Consider the following 19,783-nt stretch of genomic DNA (forward strand, 5'->3'; position numbering starts at 1 on the left):
CTGTGGGCAACTGTTTCCTACCATTTCTCCCATTTAAAATACAGTTTTTATTTTAAAATGTTAAAGATGACCACCAATGTGAAAACACTAGTAGAAAGGCAAAGTCCCTCCTCTTATGGTTTGCCCCATGTGACCTTACTTAATAAAATAAAATATGAACTGTAGTCAGTGGCAAGAGACAAATATTGTTTTGATCCCATTTCAAATCAAGAAAATTGTCATTCGGCATAGGTTTGTCAACGTTTAGTTTAGTTTTGTGTGAAACTGCTCAATGAACTACATATCTTGTCTTGCACAAATAAACATCATCAGCACCCCGGGGCGGATTTAGTCCATTTGAGGCCTGAAGCACACACAGCCATGGAGCCCCGCCCCCCTTTTTCAATAATAAGTTATAAAAATACACTTTTATCTATGATGTTAAGTTGAGGATGAATTGATGAGTGTCACAGCTTCAGGAAAGAAGCTGATCTGCAGATTGGTGTTATAGCAGCAGATACTTATGTATCTCTTGCCAGACAGCAGCAAGGTGAGCAGGCTGTGGCTGGGGTGGCTATTGTCTTTTAGTATGCTCCCATTTTCTCCTTATTTCTGCACTGCTGGGGTAGTTTCACTTTATTTTTCAATGAAAATGTCATTTTAGCTTGTGGATTTTTAGAAAGGCGTCATTAATAATGAAAAGTCCTCCCCTGTCAACACCAACAATCACTGCCCCTTGTAATGTTTTCTTACCTGATGTGTTTTATCCAGCAGCTTGTGGTCATTTCATCAGCTGGGAAGAGAAAGAATGAGCAAGGAATATCACTTGTGTGACTACATGCCGGTGCAAAACATGAAGCAGCTAACATCAGCTTTTAGAGGGAGAAACTCATCGCTAATGTGACTTCTGGATATTTAGTCTTTCTAATTACATACCTTCATAGTGTTATACTTCAACAGTTTCACAACAAATTAATTTTAAAACAAATGACAAACATCATATGTGTAATTCGTGGTACAGTTCAAAGGGGATCAAAAATGTATTTGTCTCTTGTCATGGGTGACTGTTCAGATTTTTTCAAAAGTAAGGTGGTGGTCCACCAGAAGGGGAGGGACTTCAGCTCTCTGTGTGTTCAGTGGTGAGTGGTGACCCAAAGTAGCATTTTTTCCTCTCTGCACAATGTTAATGCCCCTTTTTTATTTATATATATTTACTTTATTTATTTTACACCACTAGGAACAACAAGTAATATTAATGTGAAAATTGTAAAATGAATTCCCTACCTGAAAGGGTTGTGATAAAATTCAAACTGCTTCAGCTTGCTTTGACAGTTTACAGTACAACCGAGTGTCTCAGACAACAAAGGAGTAAAAGGAGTTTACAGACTCAAACCTGTAACGCAGCACTGGTTTAGACACCACAGCATTAATGAAACATCACGTTTCACACCACCACAATGGCATGTAAGTACATTTCTTAACAGTTTCCTTCTGCTTCTTTTACGTTCCCGCTGGGTATAAAATGCAAACAATCACTTTGGAGCGAGAGCATTAGCTGATGCAGTACATACTGTATGTTTGTAGGCATATATCAAGATGAAGCAGTAGAACAAAGTAAAGAGAGGATTCAAGTCAGTCAATGGGATTGGCACTGTGACAGTAACGAGACAGGAATCTCCCGCGGTCGGTGGCACTGGGCTCAGTGCTGTGGTCCCTGGGAGCGCCCACCTATAGCACACATGGTAATCCAGCACAAACATTATGGCAAATACAACACATTGCACTACTGTACAGTTTCTGCATCAATACTGTTGAGCACTGGGCTGGTCTATCCTAATGCTTTAGGTCTCTTAGAATCTCTTGTTGCTGTTTGTACACCAGTATGAGAACCTTTTATATTTATTCAGTGTTTTGAATAAATCGGTCCTATCATCAGAGAATAAGGCAGTTTATGGTATGGTAGATAAGTCATGCCACAACCACAGTGGACTGCTGTTGTATGTAGCTCTTAAGAGAGAAGAAAAAGCTTCCACGTTTAGATAACTCTGCTGTAACTCTGGAAACTCATCCAGCCCCCTCGCCGTTTGAATGGAACGATGAAACACAGCCAAGGTGACCTTTCTTCAGAGCAGACAGGTCTATTTTGTAGCAGCTCAGAATATTGTTGCGCCGCTACAGAAACCCTTAGCACAAAAAGAGCTTTAGTCCGGAGGCAAAGAGGACCAAGAAAAGCACAAAAAATATCAAAAGAGATAAACATCACCAACAAGGAGGAAATCACAGCTGTACATTAAAGGTTAAAAGTTAGAACCATGACCATGTTTTTTTCTTCCTCTCCTTCCTTTGCAGTCCCTTCAATGTTGAGTCGGCAGGTCCAAACATTAAAGTAGAGAGGTCACTGGGTGGCCTTAAAATCGAATCTCCAGCGCATTGGATGCCACCGCTGTGGTAAACATTTAGTTGCTATCTACCATCAAAGCACTCCAAGTACTCCAGGACAAGGTCATAGCAGAATCGATACTGGTCCTGAGGAAAAATACAATATTCTTAAATTAAAAAGTGAGAACTGGAGGATAATTACAGGAATATTCTTGCAAATTCAGAACACAAAGCTTTGCATATTTACAGACTCTCTTACCAGAGACTCCACCATGTTGGGTTTGCAGTTGCGTAGAGTTTTGACAGCATAGAAGACGTCCACCATGTTCTGGTACTGGATCATCTCAAGGAGAATGTTGCAGGCACTGAAGGTCCCACTGCGACCACCGCCGTTACTGCAGAGGAAAACATGACAAGTTTTTAACAGATGCCTTATCTTTTCAACCTAATTTACAATTATTTTTTTATCCTTTAATGTTGTTGTTGTTAGGATGCTTGCAGGGTGGCTCGAGGGATGGCACTGACGGTCTGTTGGATGGTTGGTCAACCACTTAGGTCCAGATATGTGAAATACCCATGCTTGACATTCATGGTCCCCAGACAACAAATCCTACTAATGATCCCATAACACGTTTTTAGCATATGACAATAAATCTCAACCTAGGGTCAAGACAATTTAATTCCTTTAATTTCAGGTGGTCAACAGATGGACCTTTCAGTGATGTCAGAACCTTAATGTCATCAAACATAATGGACAAGCACTCAATATATGCTAAATGAACCTGGCCTCAAGAAATGTGAACAGCCAACTCACTGATACTTAATACCAACACAAAACTAATGCTAAAAAAGTAAGCATTTGCATTTTAAAACACAAAATAGCAAACGTACATTAATGTAAAATGTATATATATGTATTTATATGTGAATCAGGATCATTGTTTACTGATTGGTTAGTTTTTCAGATCATTGTAAGCGCCCCTTGTTGTCCTTTTTGTTGCACTTTCCTGAAATTATGTTAGCTTGGTTTTTATTGCTATGATTATATTCAAATATTTTTTTTCCTTCCTGACCTGTCCACACACATTTCTTCTTATTTTTTCGCTATATGGATTTTATGCTGTCTTATGTGTGCAAATAAGAAAATAAGAATTAATAAGAATGCCTTGAGGGAATTTCTAAAAACTTGGCAGAAATGTCCATTTAAACTCAAGAATGAACTGATTACATTTTGGTGGTCAGAGGTTACACCACACAAAACATATTTTTGGTCATAATGCCAGAATTCAAACATGAATCATGAAAAAAATTTACACAAATATCTAAAATGAAGTGATGCAATTTTATATCCAAAAGATCAAGGTCAACTTTACTGTGAATATCAATCTATCAGTCCTCTGTACTACTCTGTAAAAATAGTCTTAAAGTGAAGACAGCATTTATCTTGCTGGAAATTATTCACTGGAATTATACGTCACTATAATGATAACTTACATTTTGCTAAAAAGTACACTTACTACGTTTTATTAAATTCTTTAAAGTCTTCAGTACATATCAAGTAGCAACACCTGAGGCTGAAAGATGAAGCTAATGCAGAAGAGCCAAAAACTGCTGGCTCCAAATGCGAGTTAATCCCCACAGACCCCAATATTAAAATGCTCAGCTTTACAGTAGAAATAAACATGTTTGCCAGGGCAGGCCATGGCTGTCGTGGCTGCCATGCCCGCCATGCCCCCGCAGTTTGGCTTTATGTCTTCAAAAAATGTACACGCCCCGTGGCCACAATGACCTTGATGCCCCATCCCGAGAGAGAGAGAGAGAGAGAGAGAGAGAGAGAGAGAGAGAGAGAGAGAGAGAGAGAGAGAGAGGGAGAGAGGGAGAGAAAGAGAGAGAGAGACAGAAAGACAGAGAGTGTGAGAGTGCTCATGTGAACAAACGCAAGACGGGAACTGTGTGACTATAGACAGAAGTGTCAATGTGATATAAACTTTCTGTGAATATAAAGCTTGATGATACTCTACTGTTCTGTGATTTTTACTGCAGACTGGAGAGTCTTAACAGTGAAAAACAACTTGGTCGGTGCTATATACTCATCTCTAACTGTATTTTCAGTGTTGCACATGCAGACTGTCTGTCTCTATAGACGCCCATTTCTGCCATGAAATTATGGGAGATCCTGTAAGTGATTATAATGTGTGACTTTGTAAAACATATTTTTTTAAAAGTGTATAATACTCTGATACTAAGTCATTATTTATTAGCATTAACAAATTGGGAAAAAATGAATAAAAATAAAATCATTCTTAACCCTGAGGTTAAATTCATTATTTCCTTGGACTTAACATCATTGTTGTATTTGTTTGCCAAGCTGTTGTGGCACCTGCCTTTTGTGCCCTCAGAAAATTGAAAACACCAAAGGCCAAGTGGCCTTGCCCCTAAAATGATGAAATTTTAGCACTTGTGTTCACATCCTGGTGGAAAAAAGGTTTTGGGCCTCACAGGTGGCTAATTTGTGCAATTTAAAATAGCCTTTGTGTTTGAAATAGGCCATATTAATAAGACTGCCCTGATTTGCCTTTCATTAGAAGCAGCTTTGGGTTTAGACCTTAACTGTCTGATGATTTGATCCCCATCCTATCATATTGCATGAACAGCAGTATATGTACCGCATATGCATAGTAAATATATACAGTATATACAATATATACAAATATACCTCAGTCTTCAGTGGGAATAAGCCTTCTAATATGTTTAACAGTGTTCTGGAAGACAATAATAAAGTATAAGCAGAGCAGACTACGAGTAATCTGATAACCCTGTTTTTGTGTTCATGCTACCTCATGAAAAACAGGCATTTGATACAGTTGATACAGCACGCACACAATATCTTGATACTAAAATAGCGACCTGAGAGCTGTGAGGAAGAGAAAATTGAGAAATAACAGCACACTGTGGCATTTCTTCGGAAATATTGTCCTGGTCATCATAAATGAAAGGCAATATCAATAAACTAGTAGAGGACAATCTACTTCCTCTCTCCTGAGACAAATGAAGGGAAGGTGGGCACGGAAGCCTCAGCAGCGTATACAAGCAATATTAAGGTAATCAATCGTCGTCAGAGCTTTGGCAGTCCAGGATTTACTGTAGTGGGAACCATCGCATTCTGTATTAAGCCATAATTGATTTGATCTCCATAATCTCTTTCCTGGTTGTCGTGGGTAACACTGTGTGACAGCGCTGAGTGATGTGCTTTTGGATGGGGGCGGTGGGGGATGAACGTGTGATGGGTTGGCAATGAGCTGGACGGAGCCATTCATATTCATCAGCGGGCGGGCGCTCTGGGGGCTTAGGACAACAGAGGAGTGCATACACCACATGCTGCACTACACCACAGCACAGCACATTACCCTGCAATTTGATTCTCGACATTACAAAATGCTACCATGGAAAAATACTTTGCACAGCATCTCATTGCACCACACTACACAAAACACCCCAGAGATGAGACACGACAGAGTCTCTCATCATTAAACAAATCTGGTCATGATTTACCATGTTTTATAACTTCACAGATTTCTTGCTAAATTAAATATTGCCCTCAAAACTATGCTCTGTCTTCTCAAAACTGATTCTTTCCACTAAAACCATCAACTTAAAGTGATAGTTCACCCAAAAATGAAATTTCACTCAGTATCTACTCACCCCTGTGCTGATGTGAGGATGGGTGAAGATCTCCAGTTCACAAAACACTCCCAGAGCTTCAGCCAAATCCAGTACAATTGAAGTGAATGGTGACCAGTTTTAAAATTTGAAAAAAGAACACAAAAAAACACAAAATGTCTTCATACTGCTCGTGTGGTGTAATCCAAGTGTCTGTAAGCTGCGACATTAAAATTTGACCCAAAAAGACGTAATTTACACCATGTTTTAATGTCAACTGTAGCCTCTCAGACCTGATCCACCTGCACACGCCTGAAGCAGGTATACAGGCTCTCGCCCAAGCAGGATGGCTGCAGCAATGAAATGATGTCCCTCTTCTATGTCGAAGTCCTCAGACATTTTCTTTTTTGTTGAAAGTTTGCAAAGTCAACAGTGCACATAACAACTCATTATTTCTGAGCAGATCTCTGTCTGTTATCTAAGTCGCTTCCAGGTAGCATGAAAACACAGATGTGAAGGTATTGTGAGATCTTGTATATCTCCTGTCGTGCGGCTTGGGCGACAGCTTGTGTACCTGCTTCAGGCATGTGCGGCTCATGTCTGAGAGGCTACAGTTGACATTTAGGCTAAAAAAAATGGTGTCTTTTTGTGTCAAATTCTAATGTCGCAGCTTGGACACTTGGATTATTTGGGATCTTTTTTTACATTTTAAAACTGGTCACCATTCACTTCAATTGTGCTGGATTTGGCTGAAGGTCTGGGAGTGTTTTGTGAACTGGAGATCTTCACCCATCCTCACATCAGCACAGGGGTGATAAATTTAAAACACTACCATCAACATATACATATATACAGGAAGACAGCCAGAATATGAGCTAAGGTAATCCAGCTTAGAGGTAAGAGAGCGAGCCAGAGAGACACGCTGGCAGTGGCCCACTTTGATTTTGCATGAGCATGCATGCTCCTCCTAAAACTCCAAACATAACAAATCCCAGTGTAACCCCTGATGGGAGTAAATCATAACTTTGACAAATACAGTGATATCTAACACAACTTTGGTTGGCAGTGATGATACTGCGGGCAGTAAGATAGTGTTAGTGAGGCGGACATGCTAATGTTCACAGCTAATGTTAGAGCAGATAAAGACAACGTTTAGATTAAAGTCTTTGAAAGATTCCAAAAAACATACCACCATCCAGACTCATGAAACACTGACTATCTTCTGTCTTAGATATATGTCTAAGAGCCACATACACACCACTTCAACACGTAGAGAAACGCAAAGCTTGACAGGCCTGTGGTGCCCCAATTACAGCTCCTAATTTATGATTGAACAGTTACTGTTTGCAGGACGGGCTTAGGGAAGGGTCAATTAGTAATTAGAGAGTGACATTTTGAAGGCCAGTGTTTTCTAGCTAAACCAAGTGTGCAAAATTATTTAATATGTGCTTAGATGTTTACAAAAGTGTTTTGAGTGAAAATAAAGGAATTGTACTTGGAGTTTAGCAGTCTGGAGTCTTATTGTTGATACATGGAGCTTCAAGTTTTCAGACTTGTGTGCATAATCCCACTTTTTATATGTATGCAATGGAGAAAAACTGTCACTTCTTGTGACACTTCCCTCTGTGAATAAGCTTTTGATTTAAATGCTCTTTTAAATGTCACTCTTCAAAAGCACTAATTCACTGTCGAAGACCTTTTCAGAGAGAGACTGAATGTGTTTCTGCCTTGTCTTGTTCTCTATCAATTTACAGTAAACGATGCACGCTGCTGATTACTCACAGGCAGTGGACAACAGTGCGTCCTTCTCCACACTCCCTCTGCCACTTGTGCACTTGCGCCAGCAGGTTGAGGAAAGCCTTCTTGGAGTCGGGAACATCTCGATATGCCGACCAGCGCAGGAACTGGAACTGACACACCACCAGCTGGCCCTCTTGGAGCTGCAAAATGCAACAGAAAACATTAGACACATGCAATCGGAGCGTTGTACTGTACTGTGTGGGCGTGCACGCGCCCGCTCTCGTGTGTCTGTGTTGTATTACATTTTCCTGCTTGTTTCAGTATTCTGTGTGTGCCAGTTAACACCCGTGTTTGAGTACTCCCCAGGCTGCGTGCTGGCACTCTCAGCTGTGCTCACTCAGCAGACTGACTTTGAGATATATGGGTTTGCAGGTGTAAGTGGGGCCTGGGTTGTGTGTGAGAGAGGTCCCTGTGTGTTCATAACCTTGTGCTGTAGAATCTCACCTAATACTTAAGGACCAGTGGAGAACTGTAAGTCATGCAAATTGGGCTGGCAAAGACACCAACGATGCATGGAGGAATTGGCTCGGCGGAGGTGGGATTTACACAATGTACTTTTCTTTTGTACTACTCTCATACATACACATACATATGCTTACAAGGCACTTCCTTTGACTTTTACACCCTACCCTTGTATATCATTGTCACAACGTAGGAAAAAATACACACTAATGCACTGAGAGAAAGCAGAGAGAGGGAGAGGTGTGTGTTATTTCTGTGTGATTTGATTTTTCTCATGCTGGGTTAAGTTGCCCTCTCCTTGACAGGAGAGGTAGAAAAAAGGTGCCCTTGGCAGAGAGGGGAATGACAGGGGCAGTCTACAGGGGAGGTGAGGGTGCCAATCAAGAAAGGAAGTCCTGGATACTGCCTGTCGCAGTGCTTCTAATGGCAAAGGGGAAACGCCTTGCATGCAGATTTCTTCAATAATTGGTTGACGGCGATCCTGAGCAGAATGCATGCATGTGCTTATGCAAATTCACAGGCTTAAACCATACCTGCTGCACAGACACACAATCAACACAATGAAGTCAAAACGACTGATTCATACATATGCGCACAGCTGGAGGGAAAAAAGTTCAGGTAGGAGCGTGCTCACATCCCTGTACTCCCTCTACACTCTGAGAAATAAAGGTTCCAAAAAAGGTTCTTCCTGAAGGGCTGAGGTTCTACCAGAACAATTAGCTTCTATAGAACCATTTTTGAAGAAAGGGGTAGTCCAGGATTCTTGGTAAGACTTGGGGTTCCATTAAGAACCCTTTTCATCCAAAGAACACTTTTTCAAAGAAGGGGTTCTTCAAGGATTGTTAAAATCCTTGAAACCCTTGGAAAAGTGCTTGTTCTTGGTGGAACCCTCAAATGGACTCTAGATAAAATCCTCTGAATATAAAAGGATTTTCAGTAAAATCCCTGGCCGAGTTCCAGATGAAACTCCTGGAATATAAAAGGGTTCTCGGTGGAACCCCCCACGTGGGTTCTAGGTAACACCCTTGCAATATAAAAGGGTTTTAGGTAGAAACCCCTGGGTGGGTTCTAGACAAAAACCTTAGAATATAAAAGGGGTTTTGGTGGAAGCCCACAGGTTGGTTCAAGACTTGGAATATAAAAATTATTCTCAGTAGAACACATTGAGTGGGTTCTTGTTAGCACCCTTAGAAGTTGCTAACAATATCGAACCCTCAGAGAGAGTTCTGAGTGGAAGCACTGCACTATAGATCCTCTTGTAGGGGGGTCCTGAGTGAAACCTATCACAGAGGGTTCTAGGTTTAACCCTTTACATTAGGTCCTAAGTAGAACCTTCTGAAAGGGTTCCAAGTGGAAACTTCATAAAAGGTGCCAGGACTCCAAAAGGGTCCTCCTACGGAGACAAGCTGAAGAACCTTTTATGTTTCTAATTATGGCCTTATTTCTAAGAGTGTACCACAACAGACACTGACAGTGCTTTTATGTCCCCTGTTTCATGAGGTCTTCCTAATTCTCCACGTCAGATACTTTTCTAACCTGCGACAGGGTTTATGAACGAATCAAAAGAGTCTATTCTGCAGTGTGAAAAGAGGATTCTGCAACTGAAAAATATGGCATGCATTATAACGATGAAAGAGAAGAGATCCTCTTTAGTATGCCAACAGGCACCTAAGAATGGGAAGACGCCTATCTAGGTAATGACAAGAAGAAATTGAAAAAGGGAGAGACTGACCTTTATTGCATGCATGTCAATGGCCTTTTCTTGCATGTTTTCCATTGAAAGTTCTTATAATATGTATGATTCTCGTGAGAACATCTTATGGAAACACTGGTTCAATTTTCTGGACTGCTGAATATCAAAACAATGTGCTTTGTAGTATGTATGGAACAGTCCATGAATACGATTTTACTGATCTGCCATTGTGCTCTGTACAAATCTCCAGGCTCTATTTTGGAGTGTATTTATTTTAGAGTGTATTTATTTGACAGCCTTCTCTGACCCATGAGGCATGAGGCTAAAGAAATGCTGTTGTGAATGTATAAGAAAGCAATATAGATAGATAACGATGCAGAGGCACACACTGTGTACAAATCCAGCATCAGGTGAAGGTTTCAGCCTTTGAGTTTGCGTGCATACAAGAAGCTGTACAGATTATGAAATTTGGTGACCTTTACAAGAATAACATACGTATGTCCTTTGAATACTTATGTAAAGTCGTCTGCCTCCCAGCTACTCTTTTCTTTAATTATTTATAGGTCAGTAACTTCAGAAATAGATTTCAGAGAGGAAATTCCAATCAAGCTCCTCCCAACTGACAAAATAGTAAAAGTTATCAGAAACCCCAGAGGCATTTTGTCTTTAACATATAACTAGACTAACCCCCTACACAAAAGGACAAAATCAGAGCTTTGATTGTACATTTGAAGGCAATTACTAGGAAGCACTATGTGAGGGGGCACTGACCTGCTCACATAACAGCCACCACAGACCCATATCCACAGACCCCAATTTACACCAGACAGACTCCACTGGATAAACAAATTGTCTCACACTCTGAAAAATAAGAGTTCCAAAAGGGTTCTTCCTGAGGGGCTGAGGTCCTATCCAGAACCATGACGAAATGGTTTGTTAGTTCTTTGTAGGACTAAGGGTTGCATTCAGAATTCTTACTATGCAAAGACTCCTTTCTGGAAATAAGGGTTCTTCAAGGATTATTGAAATTCTTGAGGAACTCTTTCATAAACTGGTCTTTGAACCTTCAAAAGGTTCTTGGCAGAACCCCCTGGGAGGGTGGATCAAATCTCCCAGACTACATCTGAAGGTAGTCTGGCTTGCAATGTGTTCATATCTTAGGTAGGTGTAAACACAATCCATACAACAATCTATGTGATGTAACCAGTTACAGATCTCATTTTAATAGCAGACGCAAATGTGGCTAATCTTATTACTATGTTCTGGAAATGCAGTAAATTAAAACATTACTGGGGAGACTGGAGACGAGTAACAGGTTTAAGATCCCCTGTTCACCTAAACCAGCATTACTAGGTAACATATCTGACACTCAGTAGAAATGAGATGAGGTTTATCAAATACATTGCTTTGTTATCTCCATGTAGTTTAAAGAACCTTCTCCACATTTCCATCAGAAAAAATGTGTTGTGTTCATCCTCAAAAGGAAACCACTATTCTTTAGAGCTAGTCTGATTTTAGGAACTATATGTGTAATATTTCAGTCTGTGGTGGGTTGATAACAGGTATGTTTGATATATGCAGATACTCATATATGTAGAGATACATAGTTGGAGTTTCTGACAGTTGTACCCTTTTTTGGTTTCTTACCCTTTGATAAATAACATTGCATTGCTTTTATTATGGACTTTTCACAGGGTGTGAGGGATTGTGTTTGACAGAAAGTCAATAAACATATTGTTAAAAAAAAAAAGAAACTCTAATGATCATATGAGGGTTTCAGGTACACATTGTTTATACAGCTGAGTCTGTAGTACTCTGACTTTGAGGACTTGTGTTGGGTTTTTGGATGCACATTACAGCTGGCAGCTCTAGATGTACTGTAGGTAAAATGTCACATTACCAGTGAGGACCACAGCTAATGCATTTCTAATGAGCTTCAAGTTATCATTTGTGAAATACCACTGAGTGGAACAACATGTCCTGTGCAGGCTTTTTTTGGAGCCGCAATGACTCACCCTTGTTACGTTCTTGACCCGAAACAGACGCGTAATGACATCCTCGTCTGCTGACATGGACAGAAACTCCACCTCCATGGGCCCATACTGCTGCAAGCCAGGCTCCGGCCAGTACTGCACACACGGCTACAGGTAGAGGGGAGATCAGAGAGAGAGAAGAGGGGGGAGAGGTGTTTTATCAGTGATTAGATGCAGCTCATACACTATGTGTGCTCATGCAGTCTTCTGTAGTTGTGGCCAAAAAAACTGCCTTTGCTCTCCCTTTGGATTATCAAAGAAAAGAGATCTTTAAGAAGTTCAAATGATGAAATTAAGTAAGTATGTGTGTGTGTTTGCTTGCAGTGGGGGGTCTGTGTGCATGCAGTTTAAGAGACACGCAGACAGACAAGTAAAATGCTGTAACCACAATGACAAAAGTGGTGTTGGTGTGCGCTTACTTCAAACAGGAGGCGTTTTGGTGCCACACTGGTGTTAATAAGGGGAGAGAAACCATGCAGGGACGGGGAGATGTAATGTGCTTTGAGAGATTGCAACAAGAGGGAGACAGAGTACTCCAGTGCCACGAATGAACTCTGTAAGGGAGTTCATAACAAGATCTTGCAATGAACAAGTTAAAGTGGCGATAACTCAATTTTGAGGCAAGACCCAACAGGAACCGCACTGCACTGGAAGAAATGGGATGAAAAACAGTCTAAGCAGAGTGAATGAGAAGTGGGATTGAACAGGGGTGCCTACGATTTCTTTTCTGTGCTTGTTTTTATTACCAGACAACACAGCAAAAAAAAAAAGCCTACAGAGGAACTTTACATTTCATAAGAAACATTAAAATAATTTACTGACATGGTTCCATAAAGCCGGGACGATACACTTATCTCCAAATTTAATACCGTCACAATACTTGGGTCCCAAGTCGATATGTATTGTGATTCTTAAGTACTGTGATTCGATATTAAGCTTCAGTATGATTTTTGTTTGCTTTTGTAACACTAAACTATGGTAAAATGTTGAATTATACACTTCTAGAGTATGTATATCATGAATAATATTTCTGAAAACAATGTGCATCACGTCAATCAATTTTATTTGAGCAGCATTGTTACTATACTGCATATAAAAGTAGTAAATAAAATACTTTTTGAAGTAAACCGCTATATTTAGCTGTTCCTGTTCATCAAACTGGTGCCATAAAAAAATCAGAAATAAAATAAGATGTTAGGCCAAAATGCACACAGCACAAAATGCCTTTAAATGACTGCGCTTCACATATGAAGTTGAACTCATTGCATTTCGAGTTTTGACCCTTTGCGGTTGCTATAGTTGGTCAGTGCAGAGTGTTGAAGTCAGAGTCACACACTGAGTAATAATGTGGAATCAGCAGCTACTAGTTTGTTTCAACAGAGCAGAGAAAATATCTGCCTCAAAGTATAAACACATGTTGTTTCATGTTAAGTATGTGAAGTAAAATGGATCCGTTTGTTAAGATAATTTTACCACAATGGTGATGATCATTTCAGTTAGTGTGCTAATAGTAATTCCCATTACGTGTTACCAGCAAGCTAACAGATTAAGCCTGAGCTATTTACATAAAAAGCCAATTCAGCAATCAAAAAATCAGTTCAGAAATCCTCCCACGCCTACTGTTGAGGACTGGAAAGATCATTTTGTTTTAAATTTCAAATATCTTTCTGTAGGATGCTCAATGAACTATTGTGAAAACCATCAGCACTGAACATGGATGCAAGAGGTGCACCAACAGAGACAAAGCAAGATCAGTTTTTAAGGATAAAATCTGTAGGTTTCTCTGGAACAGCCCTCGATTGGTTGGTTCATTTGTCAAAAACACATTTTTTCTTTTCACTTAGTGATTAATATCTTATCACCATTTCTTACAGTGGCTTCCTGTACCCTCGCTGTCGGGTCAGCTGAACCTGTGCCACATTTTAAAAAACTTTTAAACTCCCACTTATAAAAACTTGGCATTTTTATAGGTTTGCCGCTTGCTTTCCCAACTGGTTTTATCTGTCTTTTAATTTGTTTTGTTGCTGCACTGCTTTTATTGTCAAGCCTCTGTGTCTGTATTTATAAACTGTATTTTTTACATGCTGTTTTATGCTGGGTGCTACTATTTATGTCTGTGTAGTTGCAGTGTTTTGCATGTTATATTGCTTTTATTGTTGAGTGCTTGTTTTCATTTTCTTGCTTTATTAACTGTGAAGCACTTTGTAACCTGCTGTTTTGAAAAGTGCTACAGTAATAAAGTTTATTATTATAACTAAGGAGTTAAAGCTGTAGTAAGCGCTTCCACATCTCTACCAGAGGAACATTATCCAAGAAACACTGGAAAAAATGTTAAGGACTGATTTTATAACAATATAAGGCAGACCTTGCACAAAAAAATAATTTATAATTTAGACAAAGCACCTACTTTCCAAGGCTAAGAACAATGTAATACATATTTCACATGGTTAACATATAAAGTTTTACTCTGCAACACTTGTAAATGTTGCATTTGTGCCTGAAAAACAAAGTGTGGAATCTGTATAAGCCATTATCTCCAGCGTCTTTGGCTCCATGTTTCACTGGTTATTCAAACACTAATCAATAACATAAATATAAATACAAGCTAATGTGAGATTATGAAGAAGTACTTCAAATTGTCCTTGTAAGAGCTGTTAATTATATCCTGATGAAAGCTGATGTTACCTAATGCTCTGTGCTGAGAAGCAGAGGTGGCAAAAGTGCACACATTATTTACTCAAGTAGAAGTACAGATACTTGTGTAGGTAAACGACTCTTGTAAAAGTAGAAGTACTGATTCAACTTTTTTACTCACGCAAACTGAAACTAACATTTTCTCCACACTCCTCCTCTCTGTCTGTTTCATCTTGTTGCCTCTTTTACATTGTGTTCATCATTTGAAGTAATTTTATCTCGTTATGTCTTTTACGTCATTTTCATCTTGATACCTGCTTCATATTATTAGTTTAGTTTTGTCTTGTTAAGTTGTTTTCATTTTGTTGTTATGTGTTTTAAGTCATTTTCATCTTGTTACATCTTTTACATTGTTTTTCATTGTTATGTTTTATGTCATTTTTGTCTTGTTAGGTCTTTTTGGTCCTTTTCATCTTGTTACATCTTTTACATTTTGTCTTGTTTCATCTTGTTGCCTCTTTTACATTGTTTTCGTCTTGTTACGTCTCGTGCATCATTTTTTTCTTTTTACGTTTTCTTCTTTCATTTTTGTCTTGTTGTGTCTTTTATGTTGTTTCTGTCTTCTTACATCTTATCATGTGGTAAAAGCAATGATGGATACTCAAAGGAATAGTTTATTCTATGTATTATTGTCATATCCACTTCCTCTTCAGTCTTGATGTTGGGACGGCAGTACATAATCATGCAAAATAATCAATAATCCCCCTCAAATACATTAAAACTAAAGTAACAAGCCTGTTGTATAGAGAAGGAGCAGAACGTACAGATATTTGTGTTAAAATGTAGGGGGTAAAAGTAAAAAGTTGGCACAAATAAATAATACAGATACCTGAAAACTCTACTTACTCTAAGTAAAGTTACTGTATTAGAAGTACTTAGTTGCTTCCCACCCCTGCTAAAAACCATTTGACACAGCAGATTAAAACATTCAGAGGTGGAGGTATCTGCAGGACTGTCCAAAATAATTTTGTTTGTCCATCTTTTTTCTTGTGTCAGTGGTATTATCCCTTCATAGTTAGTGTCTGGTGTACCACAAGATTCCATTTTGGGACCAGTCTTATTCTCTGTTTTCCATATTGTCCTTAGGCTCCATAATCTGACAGAATAACACTTCTTATTTCTTTCCATTATTATGCCGATGATATCAAGTCATACCTGTCTCAACATTGTTGAATTATTCAGCAGCATTGTCAACTCTGCACAACTGTTATCTGCCATTAAGGGCTAGATGTCTGCCAAACTCTTCAGCTTAACTCCAACAAAACGGAGATCTTAATTACTAGCTGAACACATCCATGGTCGTCGTGCCAGCATTTGGCTCTTAAACAGGGAATGTTGTTCCTTCTGCTAAAAATCTGGGAGCTACCTCAGTCTGGAGCCTCATATTATCACTGCAGATTTATTAAATTCTGTGTCTCCCACCTGAGGAATATCTTAAGGATGAAATCATTTCTGTCTTTTAATGACACTCTGACTATTTTACATGCTTTAATTTCACTCATGCTCGATTATTGTAATGATCCGTTTATCTGTCTTTATCATAAAAACTTCAGGATAGCTCAATTTGCTCAACACTTAGCTGCCAGACTCATGACAAAAAAACTCTGAGATATGAATATATTTCCATGTCTATACTTAAAATAGACTTAAGGATCTATTGCAGCCTTTTAAAGCCTTCCTCAGTATGGCACCTGATTGTCTCCTAGAGCCCTTAAGTCCTTATTTACCAGCTCGAGCACTGCCGTTAGAGCTCCAACCACATGGAATAGCTTACCATAACGGCTCAGGAGGCTTTAAAATCTCCTCTAAAAAATGAATTCATGACATATTTTCTCAGTGTTCCATTGTGTTTTCCACTGAATCTTGAACATGAATCTTGTGTTATGTTTCCTTTCATTATTATAGCTATTATTATAAGTGCTAAAGGAGAAATATGTAATATATTTACTGTAATAAATCATAAAATGACCACATTATGTCATCAGTGTCATCTGAGCTTCCAAGGTTCTCAACTTATTTAATATAAGCATATATGGCTCCCTTTGGATTTGCAATTGTTACAAATTGCTCCTTTAAAGAAAGAAAAGGCAAAATTGCAGTACAGACAAAAGACATATGCTCATGAGAAAAAGTGGGACGCCAGCAGAAAGAACCCTGAGATGTGGCTAGAGGGTAATGCAAGCCTATTCTCCAGAGATGTAACTTGAGGAGGGGAAGTAAAAACTGGGGCGGGTGTTATCTAGTCATGCCTTGAGATCAATGTGGTCAGGGATCAAAGCCCAGCAAAATGGCATGAAGGAACTAATCCCGAGCACAATGAGATACAGAAACAGTGAAGGCAGTGTTTGTCAGGAAAAGTCTGAAGTAAAGTTCAGTTAACCTCTACACTCAAAGTAAAACGAGTATAGCAAACAGCAGCTCTTTTATGAGTGAGCTTGAACTTTTTGTCTCTTTTTCCATATAGTGTCAACAAATCAACTGCAATAAAATAATATATAACACTTTGACCTTACCCAGGCAGAGTTTGACTGGTTGAGTTGGTTGAGCATGACCACTGCTGTGCAGCCGTAGTCAAAGACCAGCCTCCAAAAGTCAGCCGTCGTACCCGGCAGTGGGTGAGGGGTCACAATGAAAGCAGCCTGCCGGTGGAAGCTGTCGGCGAGAGCGGCGTTGATGTAATTGTTGCTCTCCCCTTCTGTTGTGACCAGAAAGGCCAGGGCACGATCGGGAGGCAGAACATCCATGCTGCGGTTCTTCTCTCGGTTTCTGGGCAACAAAGCGATGCTGCACTCTTCCACATCCAGGTGGGGAGTCACAGAGTTGAGTGTCTGCAAAATAGAAATGTTAAAGAGGTGAGATGAGAGCGAGGGGAGGTAGAAATGAAATTGAAGACAGCGTTTAAGCGATGGAAAGACACAGTTATACGAGTCAAAGAAGTTAGAGGAGGGAGGAGGAGGAGGAGGAGGAGGAGGAGGAGGAGGAAGAAAAAGAAGTGAATCAGACAGAGGGAGGGAGAAGATGCCAAGAATCCAAAGTTAAGTGAAAGAATCTTTAATACTCTGAACATCACACTGACAAGCTGAATAAAGGACAAATTCCCGTCTCAGAAATAAGGGTTCCAAAAGGGTTCTTCCAGAGGGGTTGAAGTTCTACCAGAACTGTTTGGTTCTTAAGAACCCTTTTTTGACGAAAAGGGATTTGTCAAGGCTTCTTTGTAAGACTAAAGGTTCCTTTTCATCCAAGGAGGTTCTTCATAGAACCCAATGGCTAAATTCTAGGTAAAACCCTAAAAGGTTCTCAGTAGAATCCCTGAGGAGTACTGGATAATTGGAGTATAAAAAGGTTCTTTGTGGAAGATCTTCAAGTGTGTTCTGTCTGTAGAACCCCCTGAGTGGATTCTAGATAAAACCCTTGGAATATTAAAAGGTTCTTGGTTGTCGGCACCATTAGATAGTTGAAAGGTTTGGGATAGGAACTCAAGAGAGGGTTCTGGGTGGAACAAATGCACCACAGATGGATTCTCTGCAGATCTTCTCATAGGGTGTTCTGGGTGGAACCATTCACAGATGGTTCTAGGTATAACCTTTTTCGTTGGATTTGAGGTAGAACTCTTTGAAAGGGTTCCGAGTGGAACTTTTCTAAAAGGTGCTACCAAGAACCAAAATCATGACAAGAAGAAGAACTCTTTATGGTTCCGGGTATCATCTTTATTACTAAGAGTGTGGGCCAACTGCATAACAACATGGAATGAAGTTTAAATGAAAACTCAAAAGGAAATATTGCATAGCAATTTTCTTTGATGAACTCCGTGTTCATTTAGCCATAATTACATTGGACAACATGAAAAAATATTTGGATCATTAATACGGAGCATCAATAATAGATCTGTGACTTGCTGATCTGGCTGGCTGTTTGCCGTCTGCAGGATGACAGAGTAAAAAGCAAACAGAGAGCTCACTGGACGGCAGCAGAGAAGCTTTCAACAACAATGTCAGACGGATAAGTTTACAGGATCAAAGCGATGCATGTAACATCTTCCTTCAGGAAGAACTTACCGTTTGTAATCAGAGTGTTGCACCACCTATAGTACAGTTCTCTCATTCTGAGAAATACATCCATCATAATTCCTATGTAGAGTGTAAGGATACGGCCGTATAAATTAAAGGGGAAACATGAGCCTTTTCTAGTATGACTTTGAAATGCTAAACCTGGAATGAATGCGGCTGCCGCAGCAGAGGGTGGTGGACGAGGCAGGTGAAGCATGTGGGAACACAGCTGGCTCTCCTAATCAACATCTAATGAAATGTTCTGAGGCCGCATTCCTACAAAGCAGGCACGGGACTTAAGTGACAGTCACAGAGAATCAAAAGTGAAAGGAAACCAAGTCACACACATTCATAGATGCACACATGCACATACACATCCATTATCTATTCCTCTCTGTACTCTTTGTTGGTGTCTGTACTGTGAGGTACATCATTTCCACAACAGAGGAGATCTAGTCATTGTCAATTGTTTATGTTACCGTCTGAATAACAAACAGGCTGTTTTAACTTCACTGAGCAAATGTACAGTACACAACAGAATACATGCAGGACAAATGAGCAAATATTATATTTTCCAAATCGTATATGTGACTGTGTTCCCTCTCTGTGCAAAGCAACAGCTTTAAAACATCAACACTCACTACAGCCTAGTTCAAAACACAGCTCATGTAGCCATTCCTCCAGACTGTGGGGGGCGTGGCAGATGACGTTTTGATTGACATCTCCTTCAGTGGAGTCCTATCAGTAAAGCTAAGCTGCAAAACGTATTTTAGCCCCCTAAAAAGATTGGTATCACTTTAAGTGGATTTTATTTTATTTAGCATATTTTCACTGCTTAACTTTGCGATCAGACAGCTCTTTCCAACTGGAAACTGAAGCCGCCATCTACACTTTCTGCAAAGCCAACCTTTGCAAAAAAAACAAAAAAACAACAGGAGTTCCTGGTCTACCACTGCTACGATCAGTTAGTTTTTCTGTCTTTGGTGTTTTAAAATGTTAGTGCGGATCCAAACTAATATTACTTGTTACCGATAGAG

The 19,783-nt window shown here is 39.7% G+C and overlaps 1 protein-coding gene across 3 annotated transcripts in view; it reads right to left on the reverse strand.

Moving 5' to 3' along the window:
• Window positions 1-1,303: 1,303 nt before the first annotated feature.
• ptprub (protein tyrosine phosphatase receptor type Ub) overlaps window positions 1,304-19,783 on the reverse strand; it is a 231,371-nt gene continuing 212,891 nt past the window's right edge. For all 3 annotated transcript variants that reach the window (XM_084726379.1, XM_084726378.1, XM_084726377.1), the window contains 5 exons: window positions 17,214-17,528; window positions 11,989-12,114; window positions 7,801-7,958; window positions 2,618-2,753; window positions 1,304-2,505 (listed from right to left, as the gene is read on the reverse strand). In XM_084726379.1, coding sequence (XP_084582505.1) covers window positions 2,443-2,505; window positions 2,618-2,753; window positions 7,801-7,958; window positions 11,989-12,114; window positions 17,214-17,528 — 798 coding nt within the window. In that variant the 3' untranslated portion in view covers window positions 1,304-2,442. The remainder of the gene's footprint in view (window positions 2,506-2,617; window positions 2,754-7,800; window positions 7,959-11,988; window positions 12,115-17,213; window positions 17,529-19,783) is intronic.

This window comes from Lutjanus erythropterus, chromosome 9, assembly GCF_056507025.1.
Source record: "Lutjanus erythropterus isolate fLutEry1 chromosome 9, fLutEry1.hap2, whole genome shotgun sequence".
In the NCBI taxonomy this organism is placed as follows: Eukaryota; Metazoa; Chordata; class Actinopteri; order Lutjaniformes; family Lutjanidae; genus Lutjanus; species Lutjanus erythropterus.